General features: G+C 45.2%; 1 protein-coding gene across 25 annotated transcripts in view; it reads right to left on the minus strand.

The window, feature by feature from the left end:
* Nucleotides 1–24948, minus strand: part of PTK2 (protein tyrosine kinase 2) — a gene marked incomplete at its 5' end in the record, with an annotated part of 198079 nt that overhangs the window by 103261 nt on the left and 69870 nt on the right. For all 25 annotated transcript variants that reach the window (XM_079722516.1, XM_079722514.1, XM_079722518.1 and 22 more), the window contains 3 exons: nt 3816–3893; nt 4413–4553; nt 12828–12882. In XM_079722516.1, the coding sequence (XP_079578642.1) occupies nt 3816–3893; nt 4413–4553; nt 12828–12882 (274 nt within the window). The remainder of the gene's footprint in view (nt 1–3815; nt 3894–4412; nt 4554–12827; nt 12883–24948) is intronic.

Here is a 24948-nt window from a genome sequence, read left to right on the forward strand (position 1 = left end):
GAGGCCTGAGGCTCCTTCTAACACACCGGGAACCAGATACCATTAAGTCAGTGGTGACACATGAAATGAGAAATATCTCAATTAATTTCAGTAAATGGTTATATTAAAATATTCCCATTACTGGCATCTTACAATTTAAAAAAATTTCCAAAGCACAAAAAGAAAGTTGAGCTATGGAAATTATTGTATTTAACTTATTTTTTATTCCTTCTTTTAACCCATTGTTTTTCTGCCTCATTCTGACATTATCCCTCAAGGTCGGCCACATAAAAAGAATAAATTTTAAAGAAGTACTTAAAGGGAACAGCAGAAGAAAAGAATAAAAATAACCAAAAGATATTAGGAAAAGGAAATCTGTGAAGATAAATACTGAAATTAATGAAGACAAATAGATTAATGCTATAACCCTAACCGCTAAGCCTGTCCTTCAAAAGCGGCTGAAATAAATCCTTTGCAAATCTGAAGAGACAAATCCAAATAGACAAGCTTAGGACTGAGAAAGGATATAGAAATAAAGTTACTGGAAAGATCATAAGAGTATCACGAGATGCAACTCCATGGCAACAATTTAAAAATGTAGAAAAGCAGATGAGACGCTAACAGTATGAATTAGCAAAACTGACACAAGAAATGGAAAACCTGAATAGATCTATTACTACTGGAGAGGCTGAAAAAATGGTTAAACACCACCATTGAAAAAGGCACCATGTGGTAACATAGATTGATTCTATCCGCCTTCACAGAACACACAATTCTACCTTGACTTAAAATATTTCAGGCCGCAAAATGATGAAAAGGCCCCTAATTCACAGCCTGATAAAATTAGTGTAACTTCTAATATCATGTCCTCATAGAGCTAATGTAAAAAGAAAAGACTAGATTGATTTCACTTATAAACAGCTGCAAAAATTCTATATAGTAGCAAATATAATAAATCACTATTTCAAAATAATAATACAGCATAACCAAGTAGGAGTTATTAAATGGCTCAATATCAGCACATCTAATCAAGATTAATATAAAATAATAACAAATCAAAAGAGAAAAAACCAGGATCATTATGGCTGAAAAGCCTTCAGTTAAATTTAGTAGCCACTCCGAATAAAAATTCTAAGCAAAGGGGCTTCCCTGGTGGCGCAGTGGTTGAGAGTCTGCCTGCCGACGCGGGGGACACGGGTTCGTGCCCCGGTCTGGGAGGATCCCACGTGCCATGGAGCGGCTGGGCCCATGGGCCATGGCCGCTGGGCCTGGGCGTCCAGAGCGTGTGCTCCGCAACGGGAGAGGCCACAACAGTGAGAGGTCCGCGTACCGCAAAAAAAAAAAAAAAAAAAAAATTCTAAGCAAAGAAAGGCATAATTTAAAAACATGAAAGATACTTTACTAAAGGGACTTTCCTGGTGGCACAGTGGATAACACTCTGCACCCCCAATGCAGGGGGCCCGGGTTCGATCCCTGGTTAGGGAACTAGATCCCACACGCATGCTGCAAGTAAGAGTTCGCATGCTGCAACTAAGGAGCCCATGTCCTGCAACTAAGGAGCCCATGTGCTGCAACTAAGACCCCACACAACTGATAAATTTTGTTTTAAAAAAGATACATTACTAAAACCCAACATCAAAAATTATCCTGAATGATGACACACTTTTAACTGATAAATTAAAACCTAAAACAAGATAGGGATATCCTCTACCACCTGTTATTAAGCATGATCTTCAAGGTGCCTGTGAATATGAGAACAGGAAAGAACTGCATAGATTAGAGAAAAAAGTTAAAACTATTCTTTTTTTTGCTGATTACATGATTATATACCTATAAAATCTAAGATTCTAATAAAAAATGACTTATTAAATGAACATGGTTGCTGAATATATGATAAACAACAATCAAGTATATTCTGCTAAGGTTGCTGAATATATGATAAACAACAATCAAGTATATTCTGCTATGTTCACAGTATGAATTTTAAATTGGAAATGGCCAAAAAATTTTTTCCCAATAAGGCCAAAAACTCTATAATACTTATGAATTAGCTTAATACAAAAAATCTATACCAAAAAGACTATGACATCTTATTGAAGGATGTAAAAGAAGTCCTGAACGGGCTTCCCTGGTGGCACAGTGGTTAAGAGTCCACCCCTGCCAATGCAGGGGACATGGGTTCAAGCCCCGGGAAGATCCTACATGCCGTGGAGCAACTAAGCCCGTGCGCCACAACTATCGAGTCTGAGCTCTACAGCCCATGCTCCACAACAAGACAAGCCACCACAATGAGAAGCCCGCGCACTGTAACGAAGAGTAGCCCCCGCTTACTGCAACTAGAGAAAGCCTGCACGCAGCAAAGAAGACCCAATGCAGCCAAAAATAAATAAATAAGTAAATTTAAAAAAAAAAAAAAAGAAGTCCTGAACAAATAGAAAGACATACCATATTCTTGGGACAGATAACTAACTAATATCTACTTTCACAAATTAACAAACAAGTTGGAATCCCAACAGAATTTTCTGCTAATGCTATAAATTCGGTTTTGAAAGACTAAATAGCCAGTAATAGCCAGGAAAGTGTACAAAAGAAAAACGATATATGCAGAAAGTGTACCAAAAAAAGATGACACAGGAATGCAGCACCAACCTAGAGCAATCCCATCTGGATGGAATCAGTACAGAAAGAGAGAACTGTGTCCTTGGACCAGAACAGAGGATCCAGAATTAGATCACAAAGATGGCAGAAATTCAATTCAGAGGTAAAAGATATGATTACCGTGCTGACATGGCTGTCTGCTCACTGGGACACCAACAAGAAGAGCAACAAGGGGACAGTGACAGCAGCCAGCATCCTCTAAGTGCTTCCTCTGGGCAAGGCCTTCATCTCAACACTGCACACTCAGTACCCACTTAATTCTCCTACCACCTCTCTTAGGTAGTTGTAATTATTATTGCCATTTTGCTGACGAGGAAACACAAGCCAGATGTGAAGAAACGGACTCAAAGTCACAAGGCCAGCATGAGAGTGACCCACTGGGAACCCCGGCTGCACACTCCAGAGCCCATCCTCCGGACACACCACAGGCCCACCTTGTACCATACACAAAATTCCACGTGGGTTAAATGCGAAAGGACAAAGAAAACCTTGCAAGAGAATACAAGAGACTACAAATCAAAGAGAAGACAGATAACGGAGCTTTCTGAAGAGGTCGTGCCACTTTATACCCTCACAGAGTGTATGAAGCATCCAGCTGTTCCACATGCCCGCCAACACCTGGAATTACTCATCTTTTTCACCTCAGCCGTTCTGGTAGGTGTGTAATAGTATCACACTGTGCATTTATCTGATGACTGTGAGGCTGAACGTCGCTTCACTTATGTCTTAACTATTTGGACATCCTCTATTGGGTTGGCTGCCCTTTTCTTAGTGACTTTTTTGATCCTGGAAAGAGCCAGAAGAGGCTGTTTCAAAGGACATGATACAAGTACAAATATACTTAAATTAGATGTAGAACTGAATGAAGAAATTAGTATCTAAAACTTCTCCAGATAAACTGTAACAACCCCATTCAGATCTCACCAACATATGTGCAATTTGTATGATTCCTTTCCTTCCCGACTAAAGAATTTCAAAAACTTTCGACCTAGGCTGTCTCTTCCTTTCAATCCCTTGAGCAATAAATGCTGTGAAACGGAAAGCTTTAATGGCAGAATGATGTCTTTTCCAAGAGAATCCTCATTTCCTTATTTTGATTCCCCTTTGTCCACAATCAGGTCCGAAAGGAGATGTGTTCCACACAGGCCGCTCCCAAGACTTGTCCAAAGCACACTTACGTTGCAGCCCTTGTCTGTGAGGTAACTGATTCCTTCTTCGGGGCCAATCGCCAGCTCCACCGAAATAATCCAGCTTGACTTGAAGGTGAAACAGGTGACAGCAAAGGTACCAGAAGGAAAAAGATATTTTAGATAAAGAACCATGGACACATTAAAGGACCAAAGGGGGGCTGGACTAGCTTGCTACTGATCTTTGTAACCAAATAGTACAAAATATTTACAACTTCATAGTGCAGCATCTGCTGAGCCTAAGCAGAGACAGACAGACTGCGCTCATTCCAGTGGGTCTCAAGCCAATGGTTTCTTTGGGAAGATTATCTGAATAGGTAAACTAGCCCTTAGAGGACAGTTAATCAATGAATCGCTGGGCTGGAATAAAAAAAAAATCTTAGGCAAGCTATTAAAAAAGGATGGTTTTAGTCTCACGTTGACACATTTTCTTTTTGTATTTTTCCCCACTGTAAAATGATAAAATATTCTCATGTTGTTAAAAATGTGACAAATTAGATTTCAATCAGAAATTTAGATATACATGGATAAGAAAAAGCAAAAGAAATCACACCTAGTCCCACCCTATTTCCAAGTCCCCATACTTACACCAAGGGCACACTTGAAGCATTCTTTATCAAATCTGTACACTGGGGAGAGGATCTCAAAGAATTTCAAAATACTTTCTTCTCTATTAAGGTTGGCAAACTGTCTAAATGTTTGTTGGATCAATTTTCTTAGTGTTTTGGCCTGCATGATAAAATTACAAACATCTTTTTAGAGCCAACAATGAGTAAAGACCACAGCAATAACAGCCAACACCAAGGAACATTTCTTGTCCAGCCACCACTTAATACCACCTACGTTCACCAAATGTTGTATTTATCAGAGCGTTGTTTCTTTTATAAAAAAAAAAATTATAGTAAAATACACATAAAATATACCATCGCAACCATTCTACAGTATACAGTTCAGCAGTACCAAGCTTTATTTCTTAAACAGAGATTGGTAAAGCAATAATTGGCTTATTAGAACATGTGGTAAACAGTTAGGCATTAAAAATATAAGGGCTATATTTGCATGTGACCTGGAGTCGGCAAAGGAGGGGACATAAAGGCACTCACACATCCCAACCTGGGCGGGGAAGTCGACACACCCTTTCTGAAGGCAATTTGGCAATAAGAAATCAAAAACTTTAAAACCACAACGTTTGAGAAATTCTTCTTCAGGAGTGATGAAAGAACTGTGCAAAGATCCAGCAACAAGGAGGTTCATCACGGAAGTGTGTAGAGTGCCCCACAACCGGCCATGCTCACTGCAGTGTGCCTGCTAGCCAGATGGCCTAAGACTGCTGTGCACAGCCCATTTACTGACAGGAAAATCCGTATCACAGTGCTACATGAAAAAATAAGCCAAGGCAATCTGTTGTAGTGTAGATGCCTTTAAAAGGAGAGCACAGGATATGGGCCTCACACAGGCAGGCACACGCACCAACGCACAGTGAAGACAAACCAGCCATGCCTCTCTTCTCTGTGTAGTGGGATCACAGGTGATCTCTGGGTGCCTTTTCACTTATGTGAGTTTTCTATTTATAAACCATGAGCGTCTGGATGGTGGAGGGCGGCGAGCCCCCAGTCCATGGTGTGTCAGGGAGAGGAGCGTGGCCTGAGGGGGGCAGCGGGCAAAGGATGTGCGATGGATGAGGTCTGGGGAAGGGTGCGAGAGGGTGCGGGCCACAGGACGCAACTGGGCCCACCCGGTGAGATGCAAAGCCCTGGGGCGGCCTGGAATAGGAATATTGTGATCCGACATAGATTTTGACAGGAATACTCTGGCTGCCACGTTGGGAACAGTGAAGGGAGCAGGAGAAATCCAGTGAGATGCCACCAACATCACCCAGGCGAGAGGTGACGGGACCCAGGCACCGCTGCACAAAGGAGTGAGAAGTAGTCAGATTTCAGGTTTGTTCTGAAAACAGAATCAACAGGATGTACTGAGAGGTAAGAGTCACCACTGAACTGAAATGGCCAAGACTGGGAGACGCAGGCGGAGGAGGGTCTTAGAGGACACCAGGGGCCACCTGAGCCTCGGCGTGAGGTGCACACAGACAGGAAGCAAGGCCAGGAGACTGGAGACAGGACCAGTGTGGGATCTGGAGGGGCAGGGACAGGACCTCATCCCATGGCGGCCTGCTAATCTCAGCAGTCAGGGAAGTGGGAGCAGGTGAATCAGCAGGGGGTGGCATACTTTGGTGGGTCAGGGCGGTGACAGCCTGCCGGGAGTGGCCTGAAGGTGCCAGTGTGGCCAAAGGATTACTGGATCTGGGACACCGCAGAGTGAGCTGGACAGCTAGCAGCAGTGGTCAGCGTGGGATCCAGTTCCGGCGGGGCTGCAGTTACTGGAGATGAAGACCAGGGTGCGAGGCGGCGGGGGGCAGAGAGCAGGCCCTAGATAACCTAGGGCCGGTGACTTGTATTTCAAAAGCTGGCTCTGCTCCTGCAGAGAAGGTGTGGGGAGAACGGAAGCAGAAAGCCCGGCGCCGGGCATGCATGGCCGCCTGCACAATGCTCGAGATGGCAGGGAAAGCGGGAAGTCGACACAACTCGAGTTTTGGGTGGAACAAGCGGGCAGACAGAAGGGGCGGGCTCCGGGGAGATAAAGTCACGTTAATTCTGAACGTGCCTGAGGTCCGCAAGTCTCCTGATCTGAACCACTGAGCATAAAGCTGGATACAGACCCGAGCTCGGGAGACAGCAGGGCTGGGTCAGAACGTTACGGTCTCCAGCCGACGTGATTACAGGCATGGGGCCTGATGACTCCCACAAATACAGTGGCCGCAGGAACAAGTGCGGGCCAAAGCCTGCTTGGTAGGCCAACACTGGTTTTAACCAGGGCTGGGGCTCTGACAGGTGAGCCTAGTGTGGAACTACAGGCGATTGGAAGAGAAGAATCAGTTATGGCTTTAGATCACAGGAACTAAACTGAAGAGAAGCAAAATGGGTTCAAGGGCAGCAAGGCTTGACTTGTTATCAGATGTTACCTACAACATGAGTGGTTAGCCTTGGACGCTGTAAAAGAAAAGTCTGGGACGCGTGGTTTGGGGAAGAGCTGTCCAAGCTCTGGCCACGAGCCCAGAGACTGAAAAAGGCCACTCTCACCACATACCGCTGAGACGGCATGTAACAGCTGTTCTGACTCCAGGCTTTGCAAACACTCTCTGCGTCTCCTCTTGAGCATTAGACCCACACGTGCACGTGCCCGCCTGAGCTTTCCACCTGAAATTCCCAGACACCTGAAACCTGGCGTGCCACCAAGAGAACTTGTGACTTTCTTCCAGGCCTGGTCCTCCTCATCTCAGCAAATCTCCCAGCTGCTTAGAGACAGAAACCTAGGCGGCAACCCTGACCTCTTTTGCCCACCTCTCAAAACCCACTGCACTGTCACGTCCTCAAAGTGCTTTTCCAAAAGCCACGTTCTTTTCTCTAAGCTTCCCACACAGCAGCCCCGCTCTTGCTTTGATTTCTGTGATGGTCTCCCGTGGACACAGAATTCTGGTAGAAGAGAGACTAGTGAAAAACAAGAAAATGGAAATATCTGTGATGTGAGCATTACACGTAGTTAGTCAGCTCTTTATTAAGTGTGTAGAAATCACTCTCAGTAACAGGTAAACATGCGCACGTGTAAAGAGGAAACGCAACACCTTGTGGTCCCTGCTGAGCCTCAATCTCCTAGCGACCCCACGGCACAGTCGCTCCCAATTCCACGTCTCCTTCCCTCACTGTTGTCCCCTGACCCCCAGCACCCGTGGAAGGGGTGTGCATGGGGTCAACTAAACTGTGCACCTGACCATTCAACCTGCTGGAAAACTTCTGAGTAACTGGGCAAATAGGTTTGAAAATAGTAACTGTGCAGTGCTAGCAGACAGACAGCCTGAGCTACAGTTTCACCTCTCTGTGTCATCCAGCTGAATCGGTCAGTTTTCCGCATGCTGCGCTGCCCGGCCCCTCCCGAGTCCTACACGTCACCCGGCTAAGACAGGAAGTCACACTCATGGGCAGCAGCCGCGGGAGCTGGAGGAGGGGGGCGTGCCCATTCAGGGCTGGCTTCCTGGGGACACAGAGCCACACCCCGGCTCCCGCGGGCGCACCTGGCCGGGAGTGAGAGCCCGAGCTTTCTCGGGGTCTCTGCTTCAATGTGGCCACCCAAGAAGACTGAGATTTCCGGCCTGCAGCAGCCAGTGTTGGGCGAGAACTAGAAAACCCTCGCTATCTGAAAGGAGCCCCAGATTCGTTTCTAAAAAGGATGCCTCAGAAAGCACCAGTTCTTTCCTCCTTTCTCAGTAAGGAAAACAATTCCACAAAATCTGACTCCCTAGAATCTCTTGATATTAATCAATACACTTCCCTGTTTATAGGGTTTCAACATCAGCTTTGTGTTTGCCCAGACTTAGGAAACAAGGCATCTATCAATGAATGCTAGTCAATTTTAAACCAATTCATATACAGAGAGAAAACTACTCAAAATGAGGCAGTATTATTAGGATGAATCATCGGAAATTGCTGCTATTCAGCCTTCTGAACAACAAAAATAATTTCATATTAATCAACCTAATATTTATCAGATGCTGCTAGCAACAATGGACTCCGAGGGCTTCCTGGATGAAAAAGTTATAATGTAGTGGTAAAGGAAATATGCAAGAAAAGAGTAACAGGCTAAGAAACATTAATTGAGGAATTATCTCCCCACCTACCAAATGCTAAACATAGATACGTTAGCAGTGCATGCGAAGTGTGTGTTTTTTAACTGAGCTATAACTGACGTATAACGTTGTATTAGTTTCAGGTGTACAATACAATGATTCAATATTTGTATATACTGTGAAATGACCACCACAGTAAGTCTAGCTAACACCCATCACCTCACATAGTGACACATTGCTTTTTCTTGTGATGAGAACTTTTAAGACGTACCCTCTTAGCAACTTTCAAATATGCAAAACAGTGTTAATAACTGCAGTCACCACGCTGTACATCACATCCCTGGGACTTGCTTATAACTGGAGGCTGTACCTTTTGAGTCCTGCACCCATTTCACCCACTCCAACCTCCAGCAACCATAACCTGTTCTCTGTATCTATGAGCTGGCTTTTTTTCTTTTCATGTAAGTGAGGTCACACAGTATTCGTCTCTCTCTGTCTGACTTATTTCACTGAGCACAATGTCCTCAAGGCCCATCCACATTGCTGCAAAAGGCAAGATTTCCTTCTTTTTATGGCTAAGTAACATTCCATTGTGTGTGTGTGTGTGTGTGTGTGTGTGTGTGTGTGTAGGTCTGAAGCGTGCTTTTTCTCCACCCTACTTACAGGAGCCCAGACCAGACGGACACTTCCGTGCTGACACCAGGCTTCACTCTCCCTGGCACACAGCAGATGCCAGGAGTTGGTTGCTGAATGACTGCCGAGCCAGGCACTTCCGTGCTAACCACAGGGCTGGGAGTGATGACTAAACTAAGTGCTCCTGTAGGACCCTAGGAAACCATCCTATGACTCTGAAGTACAGATACTTCAAACAACTGATAACTATTGATCTTGCGACATTTCTAGTTCTGAAATTAGATTTCTACTGTGAATTACACTCAAAGAAGTTGAAATGTGGCTATTTTATTTGCAACGTAACTTGAGATTTACAGAAGAGCTGCAGGGACAGCACGGAATTCCTGCCCTTCGCCAGGGCCCGCCTCCCCCAACCCCCTGCCCCGGACGTTAACATCTCACACGACACTGGCACATCCGTTAAAATGAAGAAACCAACGTTGGTACAAGAGCACACGCTAGCTGCAGACTTTACTCAGACCCCCTAGTTTGCCCGCTGACGCCCTCTCACTGCTCCAGGACCCCACACTGCATTTACTCAAGTCTCCCCATCGCCCAGCTGTCAATTTTGTAGACTATCCTCAGCTTGGGACTGACTTGTTAGTTTTACTGGTGCAGTGTTTTTATAAATGTGCCTCTGGCACTACTAAGATCAAAGAGTCAGAAAAGTTAAATGTCCTGTAAATTATTCTTAGTAATTGGGCACATGGGCCCCAATCCTGTTTTGCCATCCATCAATCATAGCTTAAGTTCCATCAAATATAAGGTAACCTTTCAACCCTTCAATGTGAGCATTAACTACAAATGATCTTCTAGAAATCTAGATATGAAGGGAAAAAGGCACATAAGACAAAACGGCCTTTGGAAAAGCAAATACTAATTGGTCTAGCCATTCTATAGGGCTAGTCCGGGAGAAACAAGAAGCTGATGCGAATTTCTTGTTAGTTGAAGTTTCATTGGCAATAGTTTTGAAGAGGAGACTGTCTGAACACAACCTGATTTGTACTGTAGCTGTTACATACCTATGGGTATACGTTTATGTCAGTCATACCCACAAGAGTCTGATGGCAATCAGTTGAAAGAATTTACATAGAAGGTGAAAAAATTTTGGCATAAGGATATGAGCTACTGATTAAGCTATTTAAGAAGCCAAATATACATTATTTGTTTTACAAAAGTAAAGATTTCCTTTATATTAGAAAGCACGTGAGAAATGAAACACTAGACGAATCTATACCTAAGAAACAGAAGCTAGAAGTCAATTCTGTTCTCCCTGCTCGCATCAAAATCAGCAGCAACTGAACCTTTCAGAAAACACAAGTGCTATCTGTTTGGCTCGCGAAGTTTTCTCAAGCTACCGAGGGTCAATTCCCTCCCCTCCGCTCCCCGTGCGCACACACACGAGGCTCAGCTACCACTGCATCCAGGGCTGACACTGCACACCTTGATCGCCTTAATCACCTCCGACCCTGCTTGACTGGAGTGCTTCTGCTTTCGATCTGTCCTCCAGGCTGCTGTCAGGTTTATGGTCTAAAGTCCAAAAGGTGACCATGTCCCTCCCCTGCCATGACACCTGCCATGAACACCCAGGGCCCCTACGTGCTCTCATCTGAGTACTGACGTCCACACAGGTGACCACAGTGTCTGAGCTCTAGTCACAGGGCTGACCTGACTGCCAGGTTGAGCTCAAACAGCAGCAGAAGCACATCAGGGCCGGCAGCAGGGTCAGGATGAGGAAGGCCGGTCAGGCCGGGTCCTGAGGGACAGCCTGAAAGACACCTGGAGGGGACGAGTCCTGTGCAGGAACGGGGACGTTTCCCTGGGACGTTGCCCAGGGAAACGAGCTTCTCCAGCCTTCTGATCCTTCTGTCTTGTGAAGGAGTATCACCTGCGCTATTCTCACGCCTCCTTCTGCATGGCACCCTCGACCTGGAAAGTGCCTCCTCTACGTCCAGTCATCTTTCAAGTGGCCCTTAAACTCATTCATGCATTTTTTCACTTAAATAAGATCTACCGATGTTACTGCGTGCCCGGGACTATGCCAAACACAGGGTTCAGAGCAGAGAACACGGCAGATGTTATCTTTGTCCTCGTGGATCTTAAAACATAGTGAAGCAGGCAGACAACATGCAAACAAGTAAATATCTAGTAATTAAAACCTGAGAAAGTGAAGTTAAAAATGAAGATCCTGAGCAGGACCTAAGGTGGAGGTTTCTGCTGCCCCCCTTAGGGAGGTGAGCAGTCTGTACGGGAGAGGACGCCGAGGCTGAGCTTTAGAAGAACTGGCGATGGGGGACCTCCCTGGGGCCTTCTCACCTTGGCTACACTTACACCATGGCACCTGTGACCTGGACCTGGGGTGGCTTGTTTGAAGTATGAGGATGGTTTTTAAATATAGAATAACTTCTTGGGTGCCCAAATGCCAGCAGTCATACCCCCTGTGATAACTGCTTATCTACACACAGCTCTAAGGAGACTTCGCAGTAATTCTCAGGCCACCCCAGGACTAACGTTTGAGCACTGATGGTGCTACTAATGTGATACAGCCATTTTCGTATCCTTTCCTGCTTTTTACTTTTACACTGGGTGGTGCACTTCTCTGTCCAATGATGGGGTAAATGCCCTGAAGAACGGTGTCTTACACTTGTGAGCCTCTCCCCCTGGGTTCACCCAGCAAAGGGCAGGCTGATGCACAGGGTGGGCTTCTGCGCCCACACCAGGGCCTCACTCTCCAGGTCAAACTGAGTCCCAAGTGATTCAAGGTGATCGGGTCACAACTTTCACCAAGGCAGTCTGGCTTCCGAGCCAGTTTCTGAACCATTGTGTTCTGTCTTATCCCACTTGGGCCTCAGTGAGTGGGAGGGTCTTCCACATGGCTGCTCTAGTGTGGAACATGTGCTCTGTGATAAAAAGTCAAAGCAGTAACAGCCACAGTTTATAAACTTGTGGTAGTAATTTATACATATACACACACTGATCTGCTAAACAGCCACACCAACCCTACGAAATATTATTTTCTTCGTTGTGGAAGTAAGAAACCAGGTCCAAAACCATGAGGCTAGGAAATGGCAGAGCTCAGCTGAGCTGGACTCTATCTTGATCCAAAGCTGCGTCCTCACACCACACTGGACCATGTTCTGGATGGGCTGGGGAACCACACCTCAGGTCCCCGGTATCCCCTCCCCTGCAGTGGGAGCTACAGGCAGAGACAGGAACTGGTGTCCTGCAAGACTTACTAACGGGGAGGAGTGCCCTTGGTCGAAACAAGAGAAGACAGGCCTGAACACACTTCTACGCATGCGCACACACGGGCGCACACACGCTACGGCTGCCACTATGGCTCTTTTATGTGCCGCTTCTTTACTTTTGTGTGTCAAAATACCCGAGACTGTAAAGACTTAGGTGATGAGGACCGCTGTGAATGCAGCTTTCTTGGTGTTGTACTTAGCCGGGTGCACTCACAATCAAGAAGCGAAACCATGGTTTTCTGGCAGAATGCTACACCTTTAAAAATCTACTTGCCATCAGTATGACTAGAATAACTGTCGGCTTTTTATATTATGACTTTTTCACGTAAAGGAGAAAACCGCATAGCACGAGGGAGGTGTCTGCCTAACACGGTCACCTATTACGATAAAGCAGACTCTAATTACCTTGACTGAGTCCAGTAAACTCCTAGGAAAAAATCGCTTCAAACCAACATCTTTTCTGAAATATAAAAAGAAGTGTATTAACAAATAACACCACCAAATCAATGAATAACATGACATTGTCGCAAGAACATAAAAGCAGTTTAAATTATTTACCCTTCCACACGTTATTCTAGAAGGAAATAAGTATAATAAAGCTCCAATGTACCCGCACAGTCATGGAACAGGTGGGACAAGTAATTTTCTAGATCTGTGCAGGAAACACGCATACAAGTTGGTTTAGGTAGAAAGTCTTTTTTTCTTAAGCCTTACTATTGCAAACCCTCTAAAGTATTGCCTCTTTGTAAATTACAACATGTAAACCAACTGTTCTTCTTGGAACATTGTTTGAAGGTTAGCCTTATAAACCTCGATTCCAACTGGGAAATGCTGTATTTGTACACAAAGTAGACTGGCCTGATTAGGGGAAGATCTGGGATATAGCAGGGAAGTTTAAATACCTTAGATTAATCCTAAAAGTTGACTGTTTTTAAAAATAAACTTTTTGATTAACATTAATCAATGTTTATATTCCCAGTTTCACACAGGAAACAAACCAAAAAAAGAGAAATTAAGTGAGTGGCCTAAGGTCAAAAAGCTGAATGTGTGGAAATGCTGAAAATCCCGTCATTTTCTTTAGGTCAAGCTACAAAATCAATCATTAGTAACAAGAGCCTCAACGCGTTCCGGTCAAGAAAACCGATGCAAAGAACGGCTCACTCTCATTTTCTACTTACTTTGGGAACTAAGTGCGCCAAGCTCTTGGCCACTAGAGGGCAATCGTGCGCTAGTAAGATGAAATAAAGCCTCTAGACATGAAAGATTATCAGGAGACACATGGAAAATATAAAAGGATCAAGAAGGAGAAAAGAGAAATAAAGGTACCTTTTCAGGATTACATAAAAAAATAAAATGAATATAAAGTATATTAAAAAAATAAAGCAGGGATGACTTCTTCACACATAACTGTAAGTTAGCAGGTATTACCAATGAAACCATAGAAAACATATCAGAGTTTATGGTTGACTCTAGATCCAAACCTAACCCCCTAGTCCACCCTCTACCCGTCAGCACCTAAACCGACGAGCTCCTTGCTAAGTCCTGGTCTCAGTCCTCATATCCTTTTCACTCGATGATGCTGATGCTGGCAGTGTTCACTACCCCCGCACACGACCCTCCCTCAGCCCCTATGACACACACTGTTTCCTGGTTTTACTTATCAGCAAATTCATACAACTCCTGGCTTTCCATTTATTCTTCTAACCTCTTTTGTTTATAACTTCCCTCCCTTATCTTTTCAGATACGAACAGGGAAAAGCGTCCACCCAAGTTCTTCCACTTTTTGTTGCCTCCTAAAAAGACAGGAACTTTTTGCATGTTAAGGATTTGTGTGCTAATCACTATGGGAAGTAGCAAAATAAGCACATAAAAGATAAACCAACACCCTAGAATCTTAGAGGCATTATTCCTGAGCATTTTCTTCCCTATCTTCCTTTGCAGGCAGCTATTCCATAATAAAAAGAACTTAATTTCACAGAGGGAGCTCGGCACTGGAATCCTGGCTTTGCCGTAGGAAGGATTTGGCTATGCCTTCGTGCCTGTCAACCTCAGTGACCCACGTGTAAAATAGGGATGCTAATCCCTGCTGCCAACAGCGCTGCGAATGTGTTAAGTCCCTAGAACTCTATACGGGTAGTTCCCCTTCCCCCGGAAACACCCGGGACACCCCTCCTGTCCAGCGAGAGTCTGGTCTACAGGCCTGACTAGCCGTTGTCTTGAGCAGAGGGAGGCGTGACCTGATGTTGCCAAGAGCAGACACGCTGTAGGGAGGAGGGGAGGACACAGGCCGGAAGGCAGGTGGGAGGGAGGCTCTGCCGGGAGCCCGGAGGAGGGCGGTGGGAGGGAGGGTGGGCAGCAGAGACTCAGGGATGCTCTGGACGCAGAGCCAGCAGCGCTGAGTGAAAGGTGACAAGGGCAGGCTGAGGCACCAGGAAGAGGAAGGCCGGGGGCCCGGGGGCGCCTCCGGGGACTTCTGCTTCTGGCGAGGGGTCGAGCAGGGTGCACGAGACCTCCTGGTGGAGATCTCAAGGAGGCAGCTGGCCACGGAGGTCTTTGGATGGGGGGCAGGAAACACCAGGGCCAGGGATGGCCTCTTCCCCACGGTGAGGCCATCAGCTGCCACTACTCAACACCGCTCTGTGGCTATCGGATGGCCAAAAAGTTCGTTCGGGTTTTTCCATAAGATATTACGGAAAACCCAAACGAACTTTTTTGGCCAACCCAATATTTTTCTTAGAGTCCAATGGAAAGTAGAAAATGTATCATACTCATTTTTGTCACAAATGGGAAAATTAAAGATGGACCAAGGGGGTTGAATTTTTCTGTGTGAAAATAAAGCCTATTACTAGGTGTTACTTTTACTTCCAAGGTGAGGACAACTCCATTTAAGGAAAGAAAAAGCTAAGGCCAACTAATGTTTAGCAAGTATGCAGTTTAGTTTGTCCAACTACTTTTGAATAATAATGAGTCTGTAACACCTGCCCATACATTAGAACCCTTTAAAATGGGACACATGGCAAGTGAGAAAAGAAAAATGAGGCTAAAGTACACAGAATCGCTGGGAGAATTCCATACCACCACCACCACCCTCCACACATTCTGATTTAACTTTACCAAGAAGCCCATCTACGAGGCTTGGCGGTGGAGGACACTGGGAAACACCTCAGGCGCTGCGCTCACGGTTTTAGGGAAAGCCTCCTGAGACATCTGCATTCCGCACTCTCCAGGAAGCCTGGCAGAGCCACACAGGCTGTCCCATTTCACACGTGGCCACCTCCCTCCAGCCCGTGTCGGGCACTGGCTTACGATGCGCTCTCTGATGGGCAGCAGGCTAGCTCTCAGCTTTATGTGACATAAAACTCACTGGAGCCCAAAGTCTGCACAGCCGTGAGGTAAGGTGAACCAAACAGTAAACACTACTGATGTGGCACAAACAAAATAAAACTACTGGCCTTTATAACAAGGCAATTCTTTACTATGTAAATAATTATCAAAGGGTAGATCCTAAATACAGGTAAACTCATTTGACTAAAACTAGCTTTCATGAAACTTTTAGGATACAGCCACCCCCTAATTCCCAAACTCCAGTATCAGGCTGTCAGATTTCCCACGTGAGCTCAAAGGAACCTTCTTAACCCACACGCACAGTTAACGAGATATTAATATTAGGTGAGAACGCACTGTCCACAAGAGTAGCCCCATGAAGGATTCACACTTAAATTAGCTAAGATTCAGTTAACAGTCTAGTTCCCAGCTGCACCGGCTCCACTTCAGGTGCTCAGAGCCACGAGGGCTAAGGGCACACGCTCTGGCTGGGCGGACAGGACACTTCACAGCCTAGGGCGCTGCGATGGTGGCGCGGGCTTACAGCAAGGAAATCTCGGCCTCGGCTCCCTGGCCCCCGGGGCTCCTCAGAGAGGGCGGTGGGCCCGGCCACACAGCCCCACAGGGACAACCACGACTGCCCGGGACTCCGGGGGGCCCGCTCAGCAAGACCACCGCGGATCCCGCAGGAGGGAGTGGGGGCCAGACAGGAGCCTGGGCTGGGGCTGCTCGTGCACGGGAGCAGATCTCCCAGTAACTCTTCCTCCGACTTTTCTCTAAGATGCAACTCACTCTGATTTGAAGCTTCAAAGAAAGCAAGCCTGTTGTGCTCCCCCACTTCCCCACACTGGGCATCACTTCAGATGTGGGTGGGGGAGGGGGAGGGGGGAGTCACTGCCCTGTGGTTCTTCCTCGGGTGAGGCACGGACCCGAGCTGTGCAAGCGCGTGACAGGCGCCATCAGACAGCACGTTCTCAGAACCCGGAAAGTTACTCGTTGAGATTTAGGGTGTCTGGGGCTTAAAACTGTATTTGTGATCGATTTTAAACCAGAATTTTCTGCGTTAACGTTTAATTCACCTCTGTCCTTCTAATGAAACGTTCAGACCACTGCTGGCTGATGAGGCCGTCTTGCTCTTTCCCTTCTGTCCAACCTCGGAGCTCTGCCCCCCCACCGACTGCGCCATCCTCCCGCTCCCCTGACGACACTCGCCGTCGATGGTCCAGGCAGCAGGCGCCGCCCCCCGCATCAGGGGGAAGAGGCGCTGCCCAGCAGTCCACACCCCGCACCAGCTCCCCCATGGATCTTTCTAGAGCGCACTCGGTCCCGCCTAGCTACTCCCAGCCTGGGGCCTTGTCCTGCACACACGTGCGTTCACGCCCAAAACCCATGACACAGCAGGCCTTGGGAGGCCTGAGGCTTGAATAGCTTTATTTACATACATTAAGCTTCTTATAAGTGAATTCTCAGGTCAAGTATAAACTTATCTCTCCTTCAGCACTACATCTGAGAAGATTCAGACCTTGTCTGTTGGCTTTAACTAATTAATATTTTGTGGATGTAACTCTCATAAATTTAAAGCCCCAGCAAAAAAGGCAACCAAAAACGACTTTAAAATAAAACTACAACGCACGTTTTCATACAGTATCCCTATCTTATCCTCATCCCAAAACCCTCAAGAATTGAGTATCATTAAGAATATCACTGAGGTCCTTTAACCTCTAAAATGATACCTTAAGCCTCTTAAAAACCGATAAAACTTAAAATTCTCTAACTTCAATGGAAATTGCTGTTTGCTTCTTAATGATCCTCTCCTTCAACCTGAGTAATGAGAAGTCATCTTTTGGCCAGGTATACCAGGTGATGCTGCCTTCCTCTCCTGGAGCCAGGTGTGGCCATGTGACACTGTTTCAGCCAATGTCCCTCTCAGGGAAAGCACTACCTGCACATATGTGTCCTTAAAGGGGGCTGGGAGAGAGAGAAAAGGTCCATCTCTTCCTCCTTGTGACAGGTAAGGTCAACCAGCCATCTTAGGCTACCAGGTGGCAGTTATGGATGATGGTGGCAAGATTCAAGGGGCCTAGTGCCCTGGTGATGAGGAGCACTGACTGCCTAGCACTTGTTTTATGTGAAAGAGAAAGTACCTTCTATCTTAGTTAAGCCACTGTCAATCAATTCATGCCAAATCTGTGAGCATCCCCTTCATTGATAAATTATTACAGGCAGCTAAAAAAAGCACTAGATTATTATTGACAATAAAGACAATTTTTGAAAATGAATGAAAACAATGCACAATTAGAATTAACCTCAGCTAATTTTATATCACAAATTTATTCACTGAGGAAGTATCAATGGAATACCTAATAAACATCAGACACTTTGTTAAGTGCTGGAAATATCAGCAAGTCTCTACATCAATACAGCTTACTCTAGTAGAGAAGAGACACAGTTACACAAACAACTACAGCAAAATACATTAAATGCAAAGATGATTAAAAATGAATTTCTAAAAAAAGCAAACCACTTAATGAGCAGAACTGAAAAGTTACGTGATTCATTTAAAATAATTTCACAGTATAATTCTGTACGTTGAAGAAGAATCATTGGTACATAAGATTCTTCCTTCTACAATATCACATTAGGGACCATAATTTTAACACTGTATTATTAGCTTATTGTGGTTTCATCTGTCATTGTCAGCAATGCAGTTTTTAAGCTTGATAACAAAACATTTTTCTTAACACATCTCATCTGACTCCCGTCACTGATTTACAGGAGGCCTAAATAAAAGAGCCACCTGAGTACACTCCAGAGTGCACCCTGCAGGGTAAGACCCCGGGAGGCCACATTCTGGGCCTGCGGCTGGAGATTGACAGCCAGTACTTCCCCTCTGCCTACAGAAAAGGCACCTTGGTCCTCCCAGGGTCAGAAAGACATAGAAAAAAGAGACTAATTAACTCTTTAGTTGGTTTAAAGAAAAAATGCACATGTTTTTAGATAGTGCTTTTCCCACTCTCTGAAGTTGGGCCTGATTATTTATTGCATAATTGAAAATAGTTATTTTGAAATGTGGTAAAGCTGAAGTAGTTTTCTTCAGTATATTATAAATTACAGAGACTGTCCATACATTTTCTGGCAAAACTAAGCAACTATATGGACTATTTCACAGTTTTTCTCCTTACTGGCAAGAAAAACCAGAACCCTAAAATAAACTAACAAGAAACATTCTGCATTCATGTATAATTCTTTTCCATACTGAGAAAATATTTACACTTCTAAGTGCCTCTAGGCTACTAGCAAAAACCAGTAGGAAAGGGCAATGCTGACCCCCCGGAGGCTCTGGCTGCTGGTCCCGGGGCAGGACAGCCTCAGTGTGCTTGGAGAACCACTTCCCAGCCACACCTCATCCACAGCCCTGGGTGGGCCTTTTCAACAGCTGCGGTGGAAGACAGAACCCAGGGGACAGTACTGAGAAAATATCACGATTAAACTAGAATTGCGAAGGAGTAAAGAATCTTCACCTTCCACGAACAAGGTGAAATAAAGAAAACTACAAGATGACAAGAGCAGAATTTTACCACCAAAGACACATATAAAAGAACTTCTAAACAATACACTTTAAGAAAAAGAGAACTGCTATCAGAAGACAGGCTGAGCTACAACAATGAATGTTTAACCAACACAGTAATAAACAAGTAGGTCTGCAGGACCCCACCCTACACACCCAAAGTGCTGGAGGTGAAGAGGGCTGACCCAATGCCGCCCGCAGGTGGGGATGCTGGACCTGGACTGAGCTGGGACCTGAGGGAGGGTGGGTTGTGCCATTCACTCCCTGGCTCTTGTCAGATGCCCACTCTGCAGTCTTGGGCCACCAGGCTTTGATTCAAGACACTTGGGAGCTTCAGGAAGTCAGAGGAACAGCAGATTGAGACAGCCCAGCAACCCCAGAGTCACTGTCAGATACAGGGCACAAAACAGCTGGCATGAAAAGCTTGAAGAAATAAACGGCACAATCACATACGTGAGCAACAGAGATTACCAGGAATGGAGAGCGTATTACACATCACAGGAAACTGAATTTCTGGAAGTGAAAATTATATGGTGAAGTGAAAAACCGAATGGACAGGGTATGTCAAGAAGACACTACTTAAAAGGGAATTAAGGATTTAGAAGACAAATCTAAAGAAATCACACACACACTGCCACAAGAAATAGAGATGAAAGATGTTAAGAGATATAAAGGCTGAAAAAACATCCAGTTGACAATTAAAGAGATAATGGCATATATTTTCCAGATGAAAACCATGAATCCACAGAATCAGGAAAATACATCTTGTTCCAAGTTGGGCTTATAAAAAAGAAATCCAAGGGCTTCCCTGGTGGCGCAGTGGTTGAGAGTCCGCCTGCCGATGCAGGGGACATGGGTTCGTGCCCCGGTCTGGGAGGATCCCACATGCCGCGGAGCGGCTGGGCCCGTGAGCCATGGTCGCTGAGCCTGCGCGTCCGGAGCCTGTGCTCCGCAACGGGAGAGGCCACAACAGTGAGAGGCCCGTGGACCGCAAAAAAAAAAAAAAAAGAAAAAAAGAAATCCAAGCCTAAGACATGGTGAAACTAGAAAAGACCAAAAACAGGAGATTCTTCAACTTTTTTTATGTTTATAGTTTCTTTCTAATAAATGACTGGAGAAAAATGATCTTACACTAGTCCACAGAGAAAGTCTCAACAAAAGCCAAAGAAACTCTTATCACAGAGACCATACTCTCTGATCATAATGGAATTAAGCTAGAAGTTAATTTTAAAAAGAAAGTCAGGGCTTCCCTGGTGTGCAGTGGTTAAGAATCCACCTGCCAATGCAGGAGGCTCAGGTTCGAGCCCTGGTCCAGGAAAATCCCACATGCCGCAGAGCAACTAAGCCCGTGAGCCATAACTACTGAGCCTGCACTCTAGAGCCCACGAGCCACAACTACTGAAGCTCACATGCCTAGAGCCCGTGCTCTGCAACAAGAGAAGCCACTGAAATGAGAAGCCCGCGCACCGCAACTAAGAGTAGGCCCCGCTCACCACAACTAGAGAAAGCCTGCGCACAGCAACAAAGACGCAGCTCAGCCATATATAAATAAATAAACAAATAAATAAATTTATTTATTTATTAAAACAAAATGTCAAAAAATATCCACACATTTGGAAATGTAAAAATAGAAATAAATCCACAAAACTTTCAGAACAAACATTAGGTCTTGAAATGCACAACCAGAATGAAAATAACGGACAGATTTTACCACGTTAAAAAAGAAAAACTTCTGTATGATGAAAAGCTATATAATCATAGTTAAAAGACAAAGTGGGGACTTCCCTGGAATCCACCTGCCAATGCAAGGGTCACGGGTTCGATCCCTGGTCTGGGAAGATCCCACATGCCACGGAGCAACTAAGCCCGTGCGCCATAACTACTGAGCCTGCACTCTAGAGCCTGCGAGCCACAACTACTGAGCCCGCGTGCTGCAACTACTAAAGCCCAAGCACCTAGAGCCCATGCTCCGCAACAAGAAAAGCCACTGCAGTGCTCGCTTCGGCAGCACATACACTAAAATTGGAAAGATACAGAGATTAGTGTGGCCCCTGCGCAAGGATGACATGCAAATTCGTGAAGCGCTCCATATTTTTAAGCAGCTGCATAGCACAGGGAGATCAGCTCAGTGTTTTGTGACCACCTAGAGGGGTGGGATAGGGAGGGTGGGAGGGAGATGCAAGAGGGAGGAGATATGGGGAAATATGTATATGTATAGCTGATTCACTTTGTTATAAAGCAGAAACTAACACAGCACTGTAAAGCAATTATACTCCAATAAAGATGTTAAAAAAAAAAAAAGCCACCTCAACGAGAAGCCTACACACTGCAACAGAGAATAGCCCCCGCTCACCGCAACTAGAGAAAGCCCGCGCGCAGCAACAAAGACCCAACGCACCCAAAAATAAATAAATACATAAAAGACAAATTGGGAGAGACTATATACAACAAATATTACGAACCACGGGTTAGTGTGACAAAGATCTCAATAAGAAAAAAACATAAACATAATGGAAAACAGATGAAAAGTACAATTTACAAAAGGAATATAAAACGGCCCCAAAATTGGAAGGTGTTTAAACTCTCTCCTCCGGATAATGATCCCAACGATAATTACGGGCAACATTTATTCAGCGCTGGGCACTATATTAAGCTCTTGACATGATTCTCTCTCTTAACTCCCCACATCAACCCAATATGTAGGTAGGTATCACCATGGTCCCTACTGTACAGATTTGGAAACAGAAACCCAGGGCTTTGCTGATCCAGGACAGTAAGTGGAAGAGCCAGCCAACAGGCGAGCAACCTGCTGCAAGAGCCCCGTCCATTGCCCCACTTCTCACACTGAGATGGGGTAGTGAATTCACACACCTTACACCATTAGAAAGGACCCCTATGGCGAGGCAGAAGCAGAGGACCTCAGAGAGCAGGTACAGCAAACCAGCCCAGTAACAGCCGGGAACTGGAAGCCTCTCACACTGCCCCTTCTTTTCCTTAACCATCATGTTTACTTAATTTAAATATCTTACATACAGAATAACTAATACAAAATGGCCATTTTTGGAATAACATAATTCCGTTTTTCATCAATATCCTCTAAGGAGGCCTCTAATCGACAAAATCACACTGTACTGCTTTGTTCTGTTTGCAGGTGGCAATAGTCACTAGTCATCATGTCTGGTGATTCCCACACTTTCCATGCCACTGACCCCACAGACACTCTGACGTTCTGGAGGCACTGATTAATACTCCAGTGGGCCCTCTTCCACATATCTGTTCTCCTGCTGCCTCCATTTCTGTAATTTTTAGAAATAAGCCAAATTCACACCAACTTTAATGCAATTTTTCACTCTCATTTCAAATAAATCTTGAACTTAACGCTCCTCTCTCCAAATATACCTCCAAATCCATCTTGATGGATACCTGCTTCTTCATTTTCTTTCTTTTTACAGACTTTTCTTGTTGCCAAAAACATGCAAATGTATTATCCACGGAGATTTCCCCCAGGTACCTGTTCTCTTCATTCCCATGACACCTCTGGCTCTCACCCAGCTGCCATGGCTCAGTTACCCTTCCCGTTCCGACGTGGGCCTCTCACAAAGACAGGCTGGGACACAGTCCACATCACAGTGGCCCTGAGGACAACTCTCTGACAGCCGGGCACGCTACAATGCAAGCCACTGACCTGGCCCTCCTTCTCCAACTTCGCACAACGATTCACCTTTTTAGATCATCTCTAAGTACCTGCTGGCTTTTTCCTCTTCAATTCTCTCGTTTTTTTTTTTTTTTTTTTTTTTAAGAAATGGAAAGTTTTATTTGAGCCAAATTGGAGGATTATAACCTGGGAAGAGCATCTCAGAAAGCTTTGAGAACTGTTCCCAAGATAAACTTTTTATTTTAGAATAGTTTTAGATTTACAGAAAAGCTGCAAAGATAGTACAGAGAGTTCCTTGAATAGCCCACACCTGGCTTTCCCTTGCATTACTATGGCACCTCTGTCACAACTAATAAATCGGTTCTGATACATCATTACTAACAAACCCTACACTTTCAGATCTCATCAGTGTTTTCCCTAATGTCATTTTTCTGTTTCACAGGATCCAATTTAATCATCACATCTCCTTAGGTTCCTCTTGGCTTGTGTCAGTTTCTCAGACTTTCCTTGTTTTTAAAGATCTTGACAGTTTTTAGTAGTACTGGTTTGGTAATTTGTAAAACGTCCCTCATCTGAGAATTACCTGTTTTTCGCAAGTCTGGATTGGGTTTTTAGGTTTTGGGGAAGCAGACCACAGAGATGAAGTGTCATTCTCAACAGATCACATCAATGCCATCAACATAACTGTTGGTGTTGATGCTGACCTTGACCACCTGGCTGAGGGAGCGCCTGCCAGATGGCTCCACTGTCAGGTTACTTGCACACCCTTCCACACTGTATTCTTTAGACACATGTCACTAAGCAGAGCCCACACTACAGGGTGGGCTTTTATGATCTGCCTCCTCAGGCTGTATCTATATAAATCACTTAGAATTCTTCTATGTGGGAGATTGATCACTTCTCTCTATATTTATTTATTCAATTATTTATATTCATATAGGCCCATGGATATTTATTTCATACTCTGGGCTATAACCCAAAACTAAGTCATTCATTGTTGCCCAAATGCCCTACCTTTGGTCACTGGGACTCCAATCTGATGCTCTGACAGAGCCCCACCATCTGCTTTTCTGAGCACTTGCTCCTTTCCAGCTCTACAAGATGCTCTAGGCTCATCATACATCTCCCCCTGCCCCTCGGATCAGGAGTCCTGCTTCCTTTCATTGAAGAATGATATGAGAAACCAAGATCTAGGCACTGGCTACCGTCAGAGATTTTTCTTTAAGCTGTGGTTTTAGTGATTTTATAACATAGAAAATAAACCAACATTTGTTTCCTTTTTCATTTAAATAACACAAATTTTCCCTCAGAACTGAAAATCAACACACCCCAACCAACTTACCCTCCTTCCCTTCAAACACAAAATTGTTTCTGCGACTGACATGCCCACTGGCCCAGGACAGAAAACCGAGAATCCCTGGATGTCTCCTTGGCCTCCTTCACCCCAATCCAACCAGGCAGCCAGTCTGCAGACCCTGACTCTGGTAAACTCCCACCTCCACTGCTCCTGCTATGGAGTCCACGTCAGAGTCTTATTCTTGCTCCAGGAGAAAGGAAAGATGCAACAGCTTCTGGGTTCCCTACTTCTATTTTTAACTTTCTTTAATACCATTCCAATTTGGGAATATGGAATTCTGCATCACAAAGCTCCTCCTGTCACGGATGTCCGCAGTGAACTGACGTCCACGTTTCTGTGTCTTCGCAAATGCTGCGCTCTCTCCCGGGACTGGCTGGTTCCGGAGCAGCAGCCCCCGCCTGCCCACGTTCCTTCTCCACCACTCAGGCTAGACAGCATCTCCCATCAGACCTCAGACATGGAGTACCACCCCCCACACACCCTCTAGAAGCTTCTACTTCAGTTCCTACTATATTATTTTACAACTCTGCTTACTGTCTGAGAGTCTCCCTTCCAGCTGTAAGCTTCCTGAGGGTGAAAACTTTGGATTATCCACTTCTGCATCTCTAGCACTTAGCTGCCA

This window comes from Hyperoodon ampullatus (assembly GCF_949752795.1).
Source record: "Hyperoodon ampullatus genome assembly, chromosome: 17".
Lineage (NCBI taxonomy): Eukaryota > Metazoa > Chordata > Mammalia > Artiodactyla > Ziphiidae > Hyperoodon > Hyperoodon ampullatus.